We start from the raw sequence: 21,281 nt of genomic DNA, 5'->3' as shown, positions 1-21,281 counted from the left end.
TCTCGTGTTTTTTGCAGATTTTGATTTCATTCGGCTTGCGCGTCGTGAATCTGCATAAATCCCTTGGAGTCGAATACAACCTCCCGGATCAAAACGCAGTACTTATAACACTATTATATTTAAAAACGTATAAAGGTGTATGTACGAGGCAAGTTCGGAAACTTCAACATGTTGTTTTTTAATGAAAAGACGATATAACGTTCAATATGATTTTAAAATAGTATAAATGAAATTCAATGCAATCAAATAAAGGTAAGAAAGTAGTGTACGTTTACAAACTCTGTATATACATATTTCTTGTATGCATGACAACACATAGACATGTATGTATCCTGTATCCTAACGCAGTTAAAAACACAATTCTCGCCAAAACGATATGCATTTTACAGTTTGTTATTACCACCATTAATTGACAGGTTTATATGGCGATGAAATATTGATTTAAACATTTTAGCGCAATAGTATCACATGTAAGAAATTGTAATTTTATTAAATATTATATTTTGATTTAATTTTTTGAGATAATCTTGACCGGAGTCAAGTATGCAATTTTGCTTTGTCATGCATACCAACAATTATAATATAACGTTTGATATAATGCATGAAACATACTATATCTAATTTGTGTTCATGTTCAAGCCGAAAAGGTCATATTTAAAACATTGCTCAAATGATTCCATTTGAAATAAGTTTTAACATAAGCGCAAAGCCATTGCTCATTTGGTTAATAACTGCTTCATATATGATATGCCTATAACACATTCTAGCATAGTTTTCCTTTATTTTAAGTATTTGAGAATATAGATGCCTAACTATTGTCATTTATTAATATGTAGTATTAAATTTATAATTTCACATCAACATGATGGTTTAATATTGCAACAAATCTGTGTTCAGTGTGTGTGATACGTCTAGCTTGAAGTTAACGTAGATTTCCAATAACCCAAATCATACGCTTCACTAGGAGTTTCATTTTTATCAAAATATTCTTTAGCGTGGGAACACCAAGGTCAATAAATGTTGAATAAGACTAATCAACATCATTGTACTTTTCTAAATAAACGAAATCCATATCCATCGATGGTCAATAAAGTCCTGGCTATACTGATTAAATGTTCCCATGTCAAATAAGTCAGTACTATGGCTACTTTATTCGTATCAATCAAGCAACTATCATGCTCTTTGTAACTTAATCGAAAATAAATTGGTGGCCTAAAATTAAGATCAAATCAATACTCACCAAAGTATCCACACCAGGCACCTAAGAATGCCATTTAATAATACGTGATTTTTTTTCTATTTGAAACCAAAATGAATTGTATCTTCTATCAAAGAATGTTCTTTTTTTAATTATGAAATTAATTAATCAATCTTTTAAAAGAGAATTGAAATGTTGTATCATTTGCATTCAAATCGATCCAGTAACAAGGTGCCGTGTTCGCTTTGCTTTATATGATTAGTTGACCTCGTGATTTTTTTTCTACAGTCAGTTGGTTATCTGACTGCAAAACTCACTTCTTTTTTGTTCAGGATTGACAGAGGACAACCACAATCAGTACACAATCTAACGAATAGTCCATAAATAATTAGCCTCGACACTCTCACGCCCAGAAATACGCATGGTAGTGGCACTGGTAAAGAAAAGCGGCCTCAAAATCGGTATAGTTATCATACCCGCAATATATTGAAACATAAGCAGCATTCATCGACAGTAAATTCCATTTCTGTGGTGAATGAAACATCTCACTAACAGGATATTTGAGCGGTTCTCATTGAGTAAATCCATTTAAAATGTGGCGATTGCTTACATACTCGTGATCTTCAATTGTGACGTGTGTAAACATACAAAGGTTTCTGCATGAATTTGCTGAATCCACCTTTTCTATATTTGCTGATACAAAGTTTCCTTAATAAAACATTTACTGCTTTGGTTATAATACTGTCTAATTGAGACAGAAATAATTCACAAAATAGTAACGCCGGGCATATTTAGTGTGCCTAGTGTCACGATTGACCATTTCCAAACTGTGCTCATTTGGCTGAGCCGTAGAATAAAATGCCTGACCACTTTTGATCAGCGCGCTATAACTGGAGAACCGCTCAACTTTGTACAAAGGGGGTTCTAGATGCCAGAAATACGGAAAATATATTCGTATTATGGATGCAAACGAAAATTCGAATACTCGAATATTCGATCAAACGTTTGGTATTCGAATGTCAAAATCGGTATTTGAATATTCGAAAAATTTCTACAACAATGTTTTCGTTTATAATGTTCGTTTGTTTTGTTTTTACAACGATTGACCCCTTCTCCAAGAGGTGTTAATGTGATGACAATACACTAAACACGCGTCATGTAATAGGGTAGGGACATATCGTCAGGTACCGTAAAGAGACCCCCTAATTTTACAATAACCCGCTAGGAATCGGCTTTAACAGCAATGTGTTGTGTTGGCTGCAAATTAAGTTGTGCAACCCAGCTCAAATCGCCGTGATGATATGAATCCCATTTGCTACAATAATGTTGTGACATATATGTGCTTTAAACGGTTTTCCATGATTCGTTACAATGTCCGTGCATTGAAATGTAAATGTATAATATGGCGTTTTAGAATACATTAACTATATTGTTGTACAGTAGATGAGTCAAATTCGTTTTCGTTTTATTATACTACTAGTTCCCGAGTTGGTTTTGGTTTTTCAATAGTTATATTTAGTCAATTTGGAGGTCAATCTCAGAACGAGGCTGCTCGTCCGATGGAAAGTCCCTCCATTGGAGCAAAACGCTATTTGACTAGGAATCCATCTAATTTCACATTGTTTAGAAATATAAAGGATACGGAATTGATATTATTCGATTTTTGCTGTTTGTTTGTTCATAATGAATTGTTTGTTTTTTCTTCCTGAGAATGAAAATAAATCAAAGGCTCATTTGGGGAAAATCAGAATCCGCCGCGCGTACTTGCTACAATAAAGTAGGTTGAAATGCCCCGGCTATTACTTTAGCGAATAATTACAGTAGTTAACTACATCTTTTAAAATATTTATTTTGGCAATCGAATAACCGAATATTCGAATATCAGTTTTGCCATTCGTTTGCATCACTAGTTCGTAATGATTTTATAACACATAAAGTCGAAGTACTAAATCTTTACTTTAATAACTGTGGAGAATACATATACAAACGTAGAATAAATAAGTGTAAAACGAACACGGACGGTTTGATGTATACTATTTATAAAGAATAGCTCGAAGGACTATTATTATAATTATTATAAAACTGCGATCACGATTCTAAGAACTGGATTATATACTTTTTGAATGGTCATAGAAACGTGAGAGGTCCAAACGTGTAACTTGCGGAAAAAAAAATACTACATGATTTGATAATTGTACTGCTGCTAAACGTACCATCAAAGCTGTTGTGTTCTGAATTGCTTTTGAATTATTAAAGTAGTTGTTACATGTCAATGAAGGACATTTTTCAGTCAAATCTGGACTAAAATAATATGTTAATAATTATTTGAGGGGTTACTGTTACTTGTAGGCTCTAAACAACTAAACGGGTGGCAAAATACGCCTTTCGAAATTCAACCGAGTTGCACGAGGTTCGCTAACATAACAGATGACAAACACTCGGGATAATAGTTATTTATGTTGACCGACAATCTATCATACATTTAGATTAAATCATAATTAAAATTGAACTTAATTATATTATTCAGCTAAAACAAAACAGATATTGACATTTATTGAAGAGAATATGCATTTTCTTTATTTAGAACGTGTTTGCATATATCCATTTAACGCATTTGCATATTTTGTACAGCTCCATTTTATATACCTTTCCGGTTTTCTTTTTATTGATATAGGGAATATCAAATATTACACAAAGGCCTTTTATTTAGGATCTTAATTATTCCCTTGTAATACTACTATAGCAATTTCATAGAAAGGAAACGCCTACTTTGTTAGTATAATCTACACACATCATTGATTAACCTAATCGTGCCGATGAATAATTATGACTCAGCAGCGATGAAATCGACAACTTGTCTTAAACAGAAAATATGAGCGTTTCGTTTAAGTTTGTTCTTACTTTTGTTTCAATATAAATATTTTTCATACATAATTTAATAAAATTGTTTGATTTAAGTTCTTATTCGCATTATATATTACCTCCGCGAACGATGCGGAAGTGTTCTCAAGTGGATAAAAGTTTCCAATCCCATTACCTCATGTATAATCTGTAAGTAATATTTCAAGTCTTATTTTAAAAAAGAAATAACGTCATTAGATTCAGAATACATTGTACGGCCGGGCTATACAATGCATATGATATCATCGAATTGTGGTTTTAATTAGTAAAACAAAGTATATTCATTGTTTATACTTTAATAATCTTAACTGTCACCCTATATATATGTATTGCGTAGGTAAGATAAGTTAGATAGATATATGTCCAAGTACAAAGTAACATCTATTATTATCTACTCCTGAAAACCGAATATTGGAAACATATTATTTGAGCATGTGTAAGATTTCAATGTGTTGTACCGTGCTTTCAGAAACAGCGTAAAAGTGCGGTTATTTGCACGCAAGGTATTGAACGAATAATATCCTCCCACTTTTACCTTTCCGATAATTGAGTTAAGTTATATACAACACGCAATACAATACGCGCAACCATATACACATAATAGGCAATCATTTACTGTATACTGTAAAACAAATGCAAAATACACATGATACAAGGAAGCTTTTTGCTTAAACATCATATTTAAACCTGCAAAATGGATTGATCTTAGTACTGTAAAAAGACAATGACACATTTATCTTTAAAGGTCAGTTGACGGATTATATTTCGTCGCCAATCTCGCTAGCCCATTTCTTCACAGCAACATTATACTAAACACTCAAACTTGTTTTTGCCGTCTATTACATTGGCCAATGTCTACACTTAATTATCCAGCTTTAAGCATCGTACTTATTAACACATTGACCATCGTCAGTTATTTGTTAAACGCAATATAAGACGAAAACACAGCATTGGCGTGTTTTAATTGAATTGGCAATGTAGTTTGATTCCATACTTTGATTATTTCGAGGTCTAATTCAACAATGCTCACTTTATATCACAGTCAGGGTATTCGGCAGTTTATATGACATGTGTTAATGTATAATTGAATAAAGTTTTCATTAATCCAACCGTTTCTACTATATGTTCGTGTTCGGAAGATAAACTCTATATCTACATGTTGTTTTACACTTAAAGTACGAAACATGTTATTTCATTCATAACATAACTTCTAAGGTACCAGTGTTCAATGTTGTTAACATGTGCTTTCAATATATACATCTAGTGATATACCTTTTCTAAGTTCTTGACTGATTTTACCGCCGTCGAGAATATTAGTACGTTGGGATTGTTCAGCAACTTCAGAACCTAGTTACATTATACAACGAAAACTACAGGGTCAAACCCAGTAAATACAATATTCAGAAGAAACATATTTTAGTAAATTTTAAGGGCCCAAAACATGCCTCAAAATAATTACATTTATTATTGATGGGATTTTCGCAAATAAGCGGTATGTGAAACAGACACTGATAGTCAATTGAATGAATTAACTCAAATTGAATGTTTCATTCCAACAAGTAAAATTTAAATACGAATCAAGTAAACTACTGTAAATTAAATCGTATTGCGAACTGGAAATGACATACATTATCAAAAGCCTGTCTTGTTACTTTGCTCATACGATTAATAGTATGTCTTTGACTATTGATTGTTATTTATTTCAACTTTCAATTCCTTAATGAATCAATTTGATTGGTATACAAGATTTAAGTTTATATGGGTCGTCTTATTGACAGCTGTAAGATCAATTTCATAATTAAAAAATGCGTTAAGTTGACAAGGTTTTGAGATTTCGATCGTTTGTATATTTTATATGAACATATAAGGTATACTGGTCGGAAATAATCATCCTATTGACGTATGTCTTTTTACTTCCAGGATCAAAGAAAGAAATGCACGGTATGTATGTTGTTTTTCCCCAAACAAACGTTGTATATATCGTAATCTATTGCATGTTTGCATTTTTACACTGAAAATAATATGACAATGGAATTAAAATAAATTTCATTGTTTATTTTTAATTTTACTGTATCTTTATATGTGTTTTTAACATATATGATCAGGTAAAAAACTGTTCCTGTCTGATAACATGTAGAACATCTACTATTATAACATAAAAACTTATTAATCGTAAAGGTAGTGTTAGCTTTTCCTCAAATAAAAATACGAATACATCGCAACGTTTATCATGCATTCTAAATTACCCTGAAATTGAATATATCAGCAGCAATTATAAAAGGCAGGAAAACAACGTTATAATCTACATTTTGTTTTTATAAAATTGTATAGCAAGGAAACAAGTGTTTACGTCAGTTATATTATTTTGTTTTCTAGAAAAATGCGTGAATGTAGACATAAAATCGGTTAAATTTGTTTGATATTGTTTGTATAACTAATGCATCAATTTTAAATACTATTTATAAACACGCTAATCTTTTCGTATTTATAAAAATCCTACATCTGCACAACATGACTCCTTTGACAAAAGTGTAAATGATACATTAAATACAGATAAGAAAGATATATTAGTCTTGCACGAAGCTTAAATTACTTGTACATCTCTTTGCTAAACATAAAAGCACCATACGTAATAGCGTGTTAAGAGAAAACTTTAGAACGTCGTGACACATCACTTGTCTTATTTTCGTATAGCTACAGTACCATACAGCTAGCTAATTGTTGTGTTTGTTTTCCCGATTGACCATAAATAGTTATGCCGCGTTCATATACAATTCCGGGACGGTATAAAACAAAACCACTTGTCTTTACATCTACACTCCACAGACATTCTAACATACAAAATAACTATTGATAGGTTGATTTCTTTTCTTTATGCTCCAGAAAAGAAATCAAAGAACAATATTCAAAAATGTATATAAGTGTAAGTACGAGGCAATATCGGACATTTTAACATAGAATTTTTAATGAAAAGACCGTTCAAGATGTTTGTAAATTAGTATAATTGAGTTGAATGCATCAAATATCACATTTTAACATATAATTTAGCCCTGGCTATACTGCTAAAGTTAATACTATGACTACTTTATACGTATCCATCAAGCAGTCATCAAGCCCATTGCAACTTAACCAAAAATAAAGGGGTGTCCTACACATACAATTGCGATAAAAAATGAACACCTAAGTATCCATACCAGCCATTTCAGTGCCGAAGAAGTTTCTCCTAAAAAAACTCATTTAGAATCTGGTTTTTGTTGAATTTGATTTCATATTAAAACCAAATGTGTTCAGAATTGTATAGTTTGGCTATAAAACAGGATGTTTATTATTGTAATTATGAAATTAAACCGTAACCTTTTAAAAGTGAACTGAAATGTTTTCTTATATGTCAAATCGATCAAATACTACGGTGCAGTGTAAATGTTGTGTTATTTGGTTTGTTAACCACCTGTTATTTATATACAGTCGGTTGGTCATGTGACCGCGAAAACTCATTTATTTTCTGTTCTTAAATGACAGTGGGAAACACAAATAGTTCTCAAGAATGTCACACAAACGATCAACCTCGACAATCACTCGCCCAGAATGTTCAAACTCTATGCATGATAATGACACTGGCCAGAAATTCAGAACACTTATCCTTCTGCAAAATGCCGAAACATAAGCAGCATTCAACGATAGCTTATTCCATTTCAATGACACATCTCCCTTACACTATATTGCCAGTGCAGTTCTGAATATCCAGCATTTTATTACTTTAATATCGTCCTAAATTAAATCCATTGAAAATCTGGCGACTGATTACATACTCGTGATCTTTATTTAACTTTCGGAAAACGTTCAACGTTTTATGTACACTCGAAAGCTTTTGCTGCAGTGAATTGTTATTGCATTTTTATAATATATTTACCTTGACGGTAAACGTATTGAATACATTTTGATGTTAATGTTTTGAACAGTTTCAAGGAAAAAAATGCCTATTTAAGTAATGTATCGATAGTATACCGATGTCAATAGCGAAACAAAAACAACACTTGTCTCTATTTCTTAAAGGTTCTCGTTATAAATTCCCGATTTATTTCTCCGCTTTGCCAGATAAAGTGTTTCTTTTATTTTTTATGAGTTTATAACCCCATATTATTTCTTTTCTAATATTGAAGTAACTTTTGGGTGTTTTCGTTTGATTCACTGGAAGTTGCTGAATCCATATTAATAACAAATGCTTATAGAACAGTGTGATTTTGTTTGTTTTAATAGGTAAAGACTTAATAAGGTCTAAATTCATAAAAGAAAAATAAGAAAATTATTTCCAACTTGGTCTAATATTACTGATATTTTTCCAATTTGCATCAACTGTATCAGTCAGATTAATCACCCATTTTAATGTCATTGTTTTAGAATAATATTCAAAATCTGGCATCTCTAAACCACCTTCAAGTCTGTTTCCCATAACTGTTTTACGCTAGATTTTATCTTTTTTCCACTCCAAAGAAATTCAAAAACCATGGAGTTTATAGTCTTTATAATTGAATCAGACATTACTATATTTTGAGCAAGATATACAAGTTTTGGAAAAAGTAAAGATTTTATAACAGTTATTTTGCCAAAGACAGTTAGATTTCTTTTACTCCAATTATTTATCAATTGTTTACATTTATCTATTTTTTTCATTCCAGCTTAAATTTATACATTCATGTTTATCATTTCCAAAATATACTCCAAGTGATTTAACGTATCTTGACGTATGCAGTTAAAAGCACAATTATCGCCAAAACGATATGCATTTTACAGTATGTTAACACCATAAATTAACAGGATGATATGATGTTGAAACAGTTAATTAAACATTTTAGCGCAATAATTTAGCGTGTAAAAATGATGTAATTATATGATATATTGTATTTTTTTATTTAATTTTTTAAGATAATCTTTACCTGAGTTAAGTATGCATCTTTGCTTTGTCATGGATACCAAACAATCTAATTTAACGTTTGATATAATGCTCAAAATATATCTTATTTATGCTCATGTTCAAGCCGGAAAGGTCATATTTAAATCATTGCTCAAATGATTCCATTTAAAATAAGTTTTTACATAAGCGCAAAGCCATTGTTCATTTGGGTAATAACTTTTTCATATATTATATGCCTATAACACATTCTAGCATAGGTTTCCTTTATTTCATGTATTTGAGAATATAGATGCTTAAGTATTGTCATTTATTAATATGTAGTATTAAATATATGCTTTCATATTTACATGATGGTTTAAGATTGTAACAAATATGTGTTCAGTGTGTTTGATACGTCTAGGATGAAGTTAATTTCCGTTACCCTAAATCATACGTTTCATTAGGATGTTCTTTTTTCACGCGATTCCTCAGCGTGGGAACACCAATGTCAATAAATGATGAATAAGACTAATCAACATCATTGTACTTTTCTTAATAAACAAAATCAATATTTATCGATGGTCAATAAAGCCCTGGCTATACTGCTTAAGTCAATACTATGACTACTTGATACGTATCAGTTAAACAGTCATCAAGCCCACTGCAACTTAACCGAAAATAAAGTGGTGTCCTACACATACAATTGCAAAAAAATGAACACCTAAGTATCCATACCAGCCACTCCAGTGCCGAATAAGTTCCTCCAAAAAAAAAATCATTTAGAATCTTGTTTTTGTTGTATTTTAAATAATATTTAAACCAAATGTGCATGGAATGGTATAGTTTGACTATAAAACAGGATGTGTATTATTGTAATTATGAAATTAAACCGTAACCTTTTAAAAGTGGAGTGAAATGGGATTTTTATATGTCAAGTCGATCAAATAATACGGTGCAGTGTAAAGTTGTTTTTTTTTGGTTTGTTGACCTCCTGTTTTTTATCTACAGGCGGTTGATCATGTAACCGCGAAAACTCATTTATTTTCTGTTCTGAAATGATAGCGGGAAAGACAAACAATACTCTAGAATCTTACCAATAGTCCACCAACAACCAACCTCGACAATCACTAGCCCAGAAAGTTCAAACACTATGCATGATAATGGCACTGACCCGAAATTCAGTAGACTTATCATATCAGCAAAATGCTGAAACATAAGTAGCGTTATACGAGAGCTTATTCCATTTCTGTTGTAAATGACACATCTCACTTACACCATATTTGCAAGTGCAGTTCTGATCATCCAGCATTTATTTACTTTAATATCGTCATACATTAAACCCATTGAAATTGTGGCGATTATGTATATACTCGTGATCTTTAATCGTGACATGTGACTTGCGGAATCATGTTACATGAATTGATAATTATGGAGTGATGTTCAACGTTTATGTACACTCGAAAGCTTTTCTGCTCTGAATTGCTATTGCATTATTATAATACATTTACCTTGACGATAAACGTATGGAATAAATTTGAATGTTAATGTTTTGAACAGGTTGTAGAAAAAAGCCACATTGAAGTACTGTGTCGTTAAAGTGAAATAACAACAACACTTGTCTCTTTTATTTAAAGGCTCTTGTTAAATTTTCCCAATCTATTTATCCGCCTTGAAATATAAACTTGTTCTATCAACGGCACTAACCTTGTATGCTGTACTACACAACAATTACAACATGTCTTGGTTTCGGCTCTATATTCAACAATTATAATCTAATGAAGAACAGCTAAAGAAAATCGTGGAATCGTCAAAATGGATTTATACGAATGTTCACAAAAGCACGCGTTCTTTCAAAGTAAAATGTTTGTAGGGAATTTTATTACTATTGACCCGTAGCCCAGTCAATGGAAATGCGCAGGCATTTTAATAAAATTATTTACATTATTTTCTGATTAAGTATCATCTACAAAGTAAAGTTCATATAGTGAAGTCATCAAATGAATACATTTTTTCTATCATTTATTTATGTTTAAACTCTCCATTTTATCTAAAAACCATTATGAATAAGTTAAAGAAATTTAAAACATTCAGAAAATATATTAATTTCACCTAAATTAATCAATTTAATTTTGAACATATCGATATTGATTATACAAACGTTATACTGTTTTTTTAACAGTACATTCATACTATTCATGTCACAAAATCAACACCAATTATTTAACTATTCGCCGATAAACAATGATATCTTCAATAAGGGAGTGAATATGACTTTTTTATTATAATTTGTGACAATTGATAATCGTTTGCCAAAGAGTGTTGTTTTGTGTATATACCCGATATTAAACCCCATGTTATCTCGAGCTCAAATAAAGTCCGGTTTTACTATCCGTTCAGAAGCAGAAATGTTCTTGTGCAAAGATAAGTATATTGATGGGCGTGGTATATATGCGGTGACTGTATGTTTTTTTAGCATATCGTTCAATGCTGTTTGGGTAATGTCCTTGTGCCTATTAAAAGGGCTTATAATATAGATATTTGACTACTGTATATTTCAAATGAATTATTGACTACGTTGTAGCATATCATTTATATCGAGTGAATAACATAGTTTTCATAATCAATTAAAAATCTAAGAATACATAATTTCATGGTTCTTTATTGAAGTAATCGTGACATATCAATGTAAATAATTGTTCAGAAAAATATCGACCAAAATTATTTCTTATTAATTATTTATGGGGCCTTAAGTACTTGTAGGTACTTAACAACTAATGGAGAGGCAAAACTCGGCTTTTACGGATTTCAGGATTTGCAAAAAGTTGCCTAATTAATTAGACAACGAACACTCCAGATATGTTGAACGACAATCAAAAAAATGCATTTAGTTTAAATGAGTAAAACAATATAAACATACACATAAAATAATTTATTATTTATGTTTGAAATATTATTATTACTTCAGCTGAAACAACAAAAACATGTTTTGAAAAGACCAGTTTGGCCTTTTTAGGTTTTTGTTAAACCCATATAACGCCGATATATACTTGTTAAGGTCATTTTCATATACCTTGTCGGTTTCTTTTATTTACTTAAGTCATTTACGAGAACTAGAAGCAGAGACAAGGCATGGCGTTCAAGACTTTGTAGAGGATAATGTGACAGAGTTGCAAGCTAAAGCGCAGAAATTTGCCAAGACCGAGAATGGGCTTGACGAGAATTTCACCTGCAACAGTTGCACAACTGATGATTTAACAAAGATCAAAAAAGGACAAAGAACTACAGTCCAACCTCCAAAACAATGCAACAACAAAATTTGCAATGAGATGAAGAATGTCTTCCGTAAAGATCATGTTTACAAACGTCCTAGTTGGGGAAACTCCGATGCTAAAAAGTGGAACACAGATGCGATAGAAGTTGCCAAGTTGTTTATGCCCCCGGGATACAAAGATAAAGACACCTTTGAAGACGTTGACCTACATGGTCACCTAAATGTCATAGTCAATTGCAAAACGGCCCGAGATAAATTGAAGGATGCCAACATTGCGGAGAATGTAAGTATTTTTAAATACGTAAGTATATGTCCAAAGAAATGTATCAAATATTCCGCTAATCAACGATCGCAGCAGGTGATCATTTCTCGAACTGATACTTATGTGTACAATTACAAAGAGGTAGTTCGAACTGGCGATCGTTTGAGACCTGGCGGTCAGTCGATGTCGAAGCATGGTCCCGACCGTTATTCCTGCTATTGTCATATAACATATTCTAACGCTGGATTAAAACCTAAATAAGTCGAGGAGTCAAGCACCATTGCAGGTCCCAAATACACAAATCATGCGCAAAACTTTATGATTACCTTGAGGTCATAATTTCACGCCTTTTTACGAAACCCTGTCCTATATAAACAATCGAAATGACGACCTTTAATTCAGAAAATACATTGTGACATTCCATAAAGGACATAAATAAAAACGTGGGTCGTTCGAAACATCATTCACGATTTTAACGTAGGCCCCGGCGTCATCGAGCGATCGCAGTTTGACTGTAATTACATGATATGTTTCGAATTGGTCCTAAATAAAACATCTATTATTTATTGGCAAACCATATTCAACTTAACCCACTATTTGATTATAATAATAGTTGATTTTACATAATTTGTATTACGCCTGTTGTTTAGACGACTCGTATATACAATGGACAAATATAAAATATTAATGATAGGAACAAGATAGGCGTATGATAATGTATGTCATTTCCAGTTCGAAATGCATTTTATTTCCTGTATTTTAATTGGTTCGCATTTAAGTGTTAGTTGTGGGAATAAAACGTTGGGTTGAATTAAATTAAATCAATTATCAGTGACTGTTTCACAAACCGTTTTAATGCGAAACCCGCATCAATCCCATTATTTATAAATATATATTCAGTCCATATACTTTTTTATTACTTGAGGATACATTTATTTCATAGAACTCTATTGTAAAATATTGAAGTTGCCTTGTTTAAATACATGTATGCGCCTTATAATCCAGGCGAAGAAATTCAGTTCTCGTGCACGGCACATGTCAGGGGATACAATGACGATTGGGGACTTTGTCGATGGAGCAGATATTTACCTGAAGTTGCTGAACGATCCAGCGATACTTAAATACCCGAAGGCGGTAGAATCAGTCAAGAAAATAGAAAAGGTACATCGGTAGATGTGTTTCATAAAAACATATGTTTACAACATTGAACAATGGTACTTAAAAAGTTAATTAATGAATTAAAAAAAAACATGTTTGCAATTCTAAAGGTATTTCAACATGTAGATAAATTGTTTATCTCCCGAACATGAACATATCGTAGTTACTGATGGAGTTATGAAAACTTTGTTAATTATGCTGTAGAACATGTCCTAACAAATCGCCCAAAACTTGAACAGTGCTATGAAATGAGAACTTTTGAATTCGAGTTAAGTTTCATTAAAGTATAAAATCAAAGTTCATTATCAATTCAATCAATGGTCTATGGTACATGTTCGTTTGATACTGAGTTTAATCCATGATTGGGTATGGCGAATAAGATGATAAACTAGAGTTCTTAAAGCTGGACAATAAGGTATAAACGGTGGCTACCATAATGGACGGCAAAAACACGTTTCAAACTTCGGTAAACTGTTGCTGTGAAAGTGTTTGGATAGGGAAACTGGCGCGGAGATATATTTCTATAACTGACATTTAAACATGAATGATTTAGTGCCTTTAACTTATACCAAAAGCATACTTTTCTACAGGTTTTAGATAAGAGTAAGAATGTATACAGAAATGCTTCTACATGTATGTACTCGGTAGGCTAATGTGCGGTTAAAAAGCGTGTTCGCGAATCAAGTGTATTTGCTCATAATTTACAGTATACTATATCATAGGCCCAAACTAGATGTATATCACGTTTGGATATATCGTTTATGTTTGTCTATAACTGAACGCCTATATCGGAACGGTGAAAAGTGGGCGGATATGAATCGTTCAATACTTTGCGTGCAGATAACCGCATGTATATGCCAATGTGACAAGGATTGCTTATCTTAAGCACGGTACAACACATTGAAACTTTACACAATCTTTTCAAGCAAATTAGTTTTCGGGCGTATCAAATAATTTATGTTTGTTGTACGTGGACATATATTTACTCACTGTAACTACCTGAAACAATTCATATATAGGGTGATATACAATTATAAAATGCATTTATTATATTTACACATTGAACAGGCAATCAATTATATCATATGTATTGTACAACCTACAGATTATTGATGATGTATTGGGATTGAAAATATTTGGCGACTTACGAAAGTGTCTGCATCTTTCGCGAAGGTAATGTTTCATTAGCATACTTACTTAAATAAACTATCAAAGTAGATATAAAGTAAAGTTATCTTTTTCCTCGCTTTCACAAAACAATATCTTTAAATGCGAGCAGAAAAATACATTGAAGGAAGACCTCTTAGTCTTGTGTAATACCAGTTGTCGATTTATCGGTACTACGTCACATTTATCAGCACGAGTCATCAATAAATTATGTGTGTATATTATGTAATTGAGTAAGCGTTTCCTTTCTATGGAACCGTTACAATATTAGTATAAGGAAATATTAAGATCCTAAATAAAAGTCTGATACTGTTTGTTTTATTATATTTTGTCTATGAACACGCTGTTGTAATTACATTTGTTTTACATTTACAATAATTTACAGTCCAATGCATAGCACAGCGGTTTCCGCTATGATAAACACTGCTTTCCAAGCTAAAGAAGGACTGTGTCACTTCACAATGAACGCATCGAGCGAACTTCAACAGAATGTTATTACGGAAGTCCGAAAAAAGCAAAAGTTAGAAAGCGACGCCACATGTGATCAGTGTTCTACGGAAGACCTGATACCACCAAAGCCAAAACGTGGCAAAATAGAGTACAAGCCATTTTGTCCCACTGGATACTGTGACAGTATCAGGGAGTTTTTGGTGGATCAGCACGCTTTCAACACCCCTTTTTGGAAAAATACAGATGCCAGAAAGTGGTCGACTGACCCGTGGGAATTGGCCAAAGTATTTATGCAACATGGCTACAAAGATTCCGAGGGCGCATTTGTGGTCGACTTCAACGGCCTGATAAACATTATCATTAACTGCAAGGAGATGTCAACCAAGTTGAATGATCCTGATGTTGCTTCAAAGGTATTTTTATATATACGTATAATTACACAATATTTCTACACCTTTTTCAGTTTAAAATATATTTGCTTGTTCTTCTTGTGGCTAAATTCTTTATTTCATTCTACTGTGTTGAGATATTACGAAATATGAGAAATGGGTCAATGAAATGTTCTGTGCCTATGTCTTAAATATGGTACTTTATATGGTAACCAATAATTCTTTTATCATGTTAGAAAAGACAAACCTAGAAAGTGGTATTTTTGAATATAAAATAAAGGAACAAACTTTTTTGAATAGTGTAGGCTATATGGCAGAATCTCTATTTCACAAACATTTATTATAAGTTAATATTTTGTAAACAAAAGAACGTGTTTTTTTTCTAAAAGTCGAGAGAGGTTGCTCGAAAGAGACGGCACGCCGGTCACCTTGAAGTGAGCAAGGATGAGTTCAAGGAAGCCGTTGACGTTTACACTGCATTGCTAAAAGAAACCGGAATTGCTAAGAATGCAAGTGCAAAGATGGCTCTTAAAGTTATGGAGGTATGGCCAAATAAGAAAATGAAAATCGCTATCAACTATATTGTAGTGTATTCAATCCGTAATAGAGATCATGTGAATGTTCACTTTGATTCCATTTCAAAACGCTTAAAAACAACAGCATGGACTTAATAAAACTTAATGATTGAAACCTGATGGTAATTGCTACGCTGCCTATAATTTCTACGCTAGCTCAAGCTGCATTCTGTTTTCAAAACAAAATAAAAACGCTAGTTTAAGTTCTAGCGCGACATAAAAGCGTTACACCTATCATTGATATGGGTTAACTTCGATGTATAATAAACTGATTGTTTGGGACTGAGTTTCTGATTCTGTTATTGAGATGTTCAAACTGCTGCTGTTCGTTCTTTCCTTAACAGACGAGTTGCAGAAATTTGTCAATGCATTGACCAAATGATAGTGGGATTCTGATGCATGGATTAATTTAACTTTCAAAACTATCATAGTGTTCGTTATTTAGTTTGACAATGTGGTTTCATCTGTGGTTTCTATTTACTGGTTTTGCGTTTTTCTATTTTTTTCAGGAAGCGTCCGAAATGCTGGAGGAGTAAAGGTAAAGTTTTTAACTGTATCAGATAAAACAGATAATTTGTTGTTTAACGTTGCTGAATTTACAATGATTGACCTTCTTAGTAGTGAACATACGATACAATTTCGTAAGATTATTTTTTTGCTCAAGTAATAAAAAAACCCTTATATTCTAATAGACATAAATAAAAAGCGACCCGGTATTTTCTTGATAAGATGGTGCAATCAACCCAGCAACATAGAAACATAATTAAATAATAGACACGGGAAGAAAAAATAAAAGCATATTAAAGTACAATTCCATTAATATTAGACACAAAAATATTTTACTACGCTGTCAGATTCAGAAATGGTGATGGTATTTGTTAATACGTACTCCAGGGACCAGGTTCAGGTTTTGTTGTTTATTGCAACTATAAAAATATTACTCCTTTCATGTCGTTTCGTTACTTTTCAATAGCTAGTGAGTACACACATACATGTGTGTTCTTGAATTATAAATGTTTCAGTTTATTTGGATATTTAAAGTGGCAGCTATTATAGTTTTGTTGTATTTTAATTACTAAATCAAGTACATATGCCGTTGTCTTATGTAAATGTGGTGTTGACATTGCCATGAAAACTGGAATTCTATCGCTATTGTATTTTTGTTGTATTTCAATTGCTAAATAATTAATACATTTCCCTTAACAGCTTGGTCGAGCCTCTTCAGCGGAATTAAAGGACACATGGTGTCTTGTTTCGTTGAGGTTGAAAAGTTGGCTTTTGACGATTGATTGACTGATGTGTGTGACTGAAGAGGACTGCAATAACATTGTTAACTTACGATTTTAATGGCTTTATTACAATCATCTGCGAAATATATATTGCTTGTGAATATAGTTAGCGTTTATATCTGAAATTAACGTTTTGTTTGCGTTTTATTCTTATATGATATTAATACTTGAGTTTACCTGTTAATGTTAAAATAAAAAGGTATTACGATTTCCTTAGCGTTGTAGCCATTTCAATACTGAAACAAAGATCATTTATGTTTTACCTGTTGCAATGTAAGCGTAATCATATCGTATTAAGTAACAAGTGTTTTACCGAAATACGAACGTATTAAAAGATAAATTCAGCAAATCGAGAGTGATTAACTGAGCAGTATCAAATATATACCTTAAAAGTCAGTAAATACCACTAATTTGACCCCAGAGCAATGACAGTCTTCAACTTTTTAAACACACTTATACGCTGATTTGGTTTTGTTTTACTTTCACATTATTTGTTTTGTAGTAAATTAAAGATTTCGAATTATCAATGTTTTATCATTTCCAAATTGAAAATGAAAATATCTATTCGAGTATTCTAATTTAGCTTGTACACAAAATAAATAAAGCGCCAGTTTTTGGACCCAAAATAAATTTTGTAGGAAATTTACTACCTACTGGCTTCACTCGATGTAATTGATATAATTCAGCATAATCCTAATTTCTGTCAAATAATTTACTTTTTTACTTTTTGGATATATTTATCCGAATGGTTGATCCTTTTCATACATACGTAACATTCATGTTTTACTTAACTGATAATACACCAGAATATTCTTAGGACTAACCAAGTCTACTTCGGTATTGGACACTTATATTAGCTTATTTGCAAAATTGTAGATTTTCAGTACAGGATTCAATGTTTGTACATAGTTTAAAATTACTCTTGATTATTATGATTTTATTTCATTTAATTCCTTTTTAATACTTTGATTATTTAGAGATGAGTCTTTGTTGATATTGTTTTGTTAATAACTACTATTTTTGGGACTAAATACCTGAGTCATTTCATACGTACAAGTGAAAAAATCCTTTTAACTATGACAGTTGGAATTCCCGTGTTTTTATCTGAGTATTTTAAGGCATTTCGATCATTGAAATATCAAACATTATCCTATAGGTATTATCTATGATATGAATTTTAATGAAGGCATCATTACCAAAATACTCGTTTGTAAATACCATTTTTGATTTTTTTATCTTTATGATAAACGTGATGATTTTAATTTTAAAATAATGAATTACCCGTCTTTAAATGGATATGTTCCTAGTTCACTATCGTATGATGTTTTTATTGCGCAGTTGATAAGATTTGCTAGAATATGTACAGCTGTAAAAAGATTCAGCTCTCGCAGGAAACTTATGACGGAAAAACTTCTAAAACAGAGTTTTAAATAAAGGAAAAGTTTTAAATTAAGGAAAACTTTCTCAAAATTTGTAAATGGTCATTATATTCTCATATCAAAGAACAATAGCAGTCTTAAATCGCTGATTGCTAATAGTATTGCTCATTAAGATTTTTATGGTGATGTTTTAAAGAAAATTCGTAAGATTAAAATGTTTCCAGCAGGATGTTGGGCAGATAGACTCAATGTATTACTTGGGATTTATTTAAACCGTTGATATAAAGGCAATATTTTGAAGGGCACTTGCCTTCTAGTTCTTGAAGATGAATTTCAGAAAATAAAATATAGGGTTGAATATAGCATCCTTACATAACTAAGCTTTCAGTCCTTTGAATATAGCATCCTTACATAACTAAGCTTTCAGTCCTTTGATTTTATGAAGATTTTGCTAATTCATGTAATCTTTAAAACATTTTTGGCTGAGAGTTTTTTTGGCTGACTCGGAGTGTTTGGCATGTGACTTCATTTTTTCAAATATTTTACATTTTCAAATCATTTGGAAGGAAAGCTAATACATGTCGCTTTTATTTTTAATAATGTTTTCTTTATTTCTTCCAAGTTTTAGTACAATGATGCTTTTTGTTATGAAACTCTATGATCACACAGTTTTAAACCTTATATGTTATGAGGCAGACTGTGTGTGATGTTTATAGTTTCACACAATGACTGCATCGTATCTTTGAAATGTTTTTTTGCATTAGGTGCTCTGAATTGAATCCCTCCGTTTGCAGATAGAGTTGGGATCTCTAATCATAGAAGTACTTGGGGTTTACCTATTTGTTTTATTGTTAAGTTACATCAAGTTAATGCATAATTTGATAAGATTTACCCTTTGTGTTTTATCTTTATTTAGGATTGTTGGGATAAGAGTGAGGTTTTTGCACTTAAACTGGTTTAAACCCCCAGTAAATTTACATTTTACTGACAATTCCAAGGCAGTACCTAACAATCCTTGATAAACATACCTAGTTTTTTTTATATAAAGCATGTATTCACTGTGCTGCTTGTGGAGTTTTGTGCTGTTCTTCCATGTTTCTTGTTTGTGATTGTATGTTTTATGTCCTTGATGTTTACCCAGTGCCATTTAACCGGATTATGTTTAAACTTTTTGCTACTAAGCTTGTTTATGTAGCTTTCGCATAAATACATAAAGACATACTTTAACATAGACTGCTGTTTTGTGTATAAGATGCAATTAGTCGATGATAATTTTCCATTTTCTTACTTATTGTTTTTACTTTTTTTTTTTGATAGATATGTAATGTTAAATGCAAATCAGTTAACAATATTTAAATACTTGTATTCTGAGCCACTAAGGGCAGTTACCTTCTGCAAAGCCGAGCTATGCATTCAAGAGTGTACAATGATTTGCATCAATATGAGCAGAACTCGTCACCTGACTTCAACTACGATCTTAAGAGCCAACTGAACATCAACATTTTTAATCTTTGTAACTCTGTCATATTAAGATCCACAACAGCTTCAATTAAATTGTCTTTCAAGTCGTGCACTACTATAAAGTGTTTGATTTGCGAATTGGTCATGTAGTTATGGTGACACCTTTGGTCAATGGGAAATGCCTTGTTAATTCACACCAGTAGCACAGTTCACTTTTATATATTTAGCTGCCTCTGATAATGCCCTGTTTGCACTGCATTTCTTATTGATAATTATACCAATTGGTCTTTTCACGGCTCAAGGTATGTAATCACTAACGTTTTGATTATGAGGTTGGGACACGTACTTAAGAAAACAAAAGTTCAATCTCGTTTAGAAATTGATAGAATAGAAACTATTACGGCAATAATTTGAGTTACAGTCAGGCAAACCTCTTTGAACAAAATTATTTGACTTACAGATGATTTGTAACATTTAGGTATTCACTTATCCAAACAGACTCAAGACGTTATTGAATAGTGGCCAGATGATAAAGAATAACAATACAAACTTGTTTTTTTTTTACTTTTAACACCCTCATTTATTGTGCTCTTTTTCGATTTTTCTAAATAAACAGTAATCTTAAAAATATATGTTTTGGCTTATTTCTACTCTTGTGGTTGTGTTTTACCTGTGACTAGCCGGTCAGTTTATGGTCTGCGTTTACGCTTTGAACACGACTCTCAGAAGTTGCTTCAACTTAAAGAAGTATTGGAATATTATTTTTGTATCTGTAAAGAGAAAACGGTAAACCTCGTTTCCGCTAAAACACTCTACGTTCGAGTTTGGATGAACCTATCTTACACGTGCAGCCATGGAAGATATGATCAAATACACAAAACAACAGACAC

At 32.0% G+C, this 21,281-nt stretch overlaps 1 protein-coding gene across 2 annotated transcripts in view; it reads left to right on the top strand.

The window, feature by feature from the left end:
* Positions 1 to 21,012, top strand: part of LOC128221337 (uncharacterized) — a 104,475-nt gene extending 83,463 nt beyond the window's left edge. For both annotated transcript variants that reach the window (XM_052929900.1, XM_052929902.1), the window contains exons 6-13: positions 6,020 to 6,040; positions 12,088 to 12,544; positions 13,529 to 13,684; positions 14,787 to 14,854; positions 15,234 to 15,711; positions 16,077 to 16,229; positions 16,772 to 16,800; positions 17,469 to 21,012. In XM_052929900.1, the coding sequence (XP_052785860.1) occupies positions 6,020 to 6,040; positions 12,088 to 12,544; positions 13,529 to 13,684; positions 14,787 to 14,854; positions 15,234 to 15,711; positions 16,077 to 16,229; positions 16,772 to 16,798 (1,360 nt within the window). In that variant the 3' untranslated portion in view covers positions 16,799 to 16,800; positions 17,469 to 21,012. The remainder of the gene's footprint in view (positions 1 to 6,019; positions 6,041 to 12,087; positions 12,545 to 13,528; positions 13,685 to 14,786; positions 14,855 to 15,233; positions 15,712 to 16,076; positions 16,230 to 16,771; positions 16,801 to 17,468) is intronic.
* Positions 21,013 to 21,281: the final 269 nt, after the last annotated feature.

This window comes from Mya arenaria, chromosome 16 (genome assembly GCF_026914265.1).
Source record: "Mya arenaria isolate MELC-2E11 chromosome 16, ASM2691426v1".
Lineage (NCBI taxonomy): Eukaryota > Metazoa > Mollusca > Bivalvia > Myida > Myidae > Mya > Mya arenaria.
This window is presented reverse-complemented; position numbering and strand designations above follow the sequence as displayed.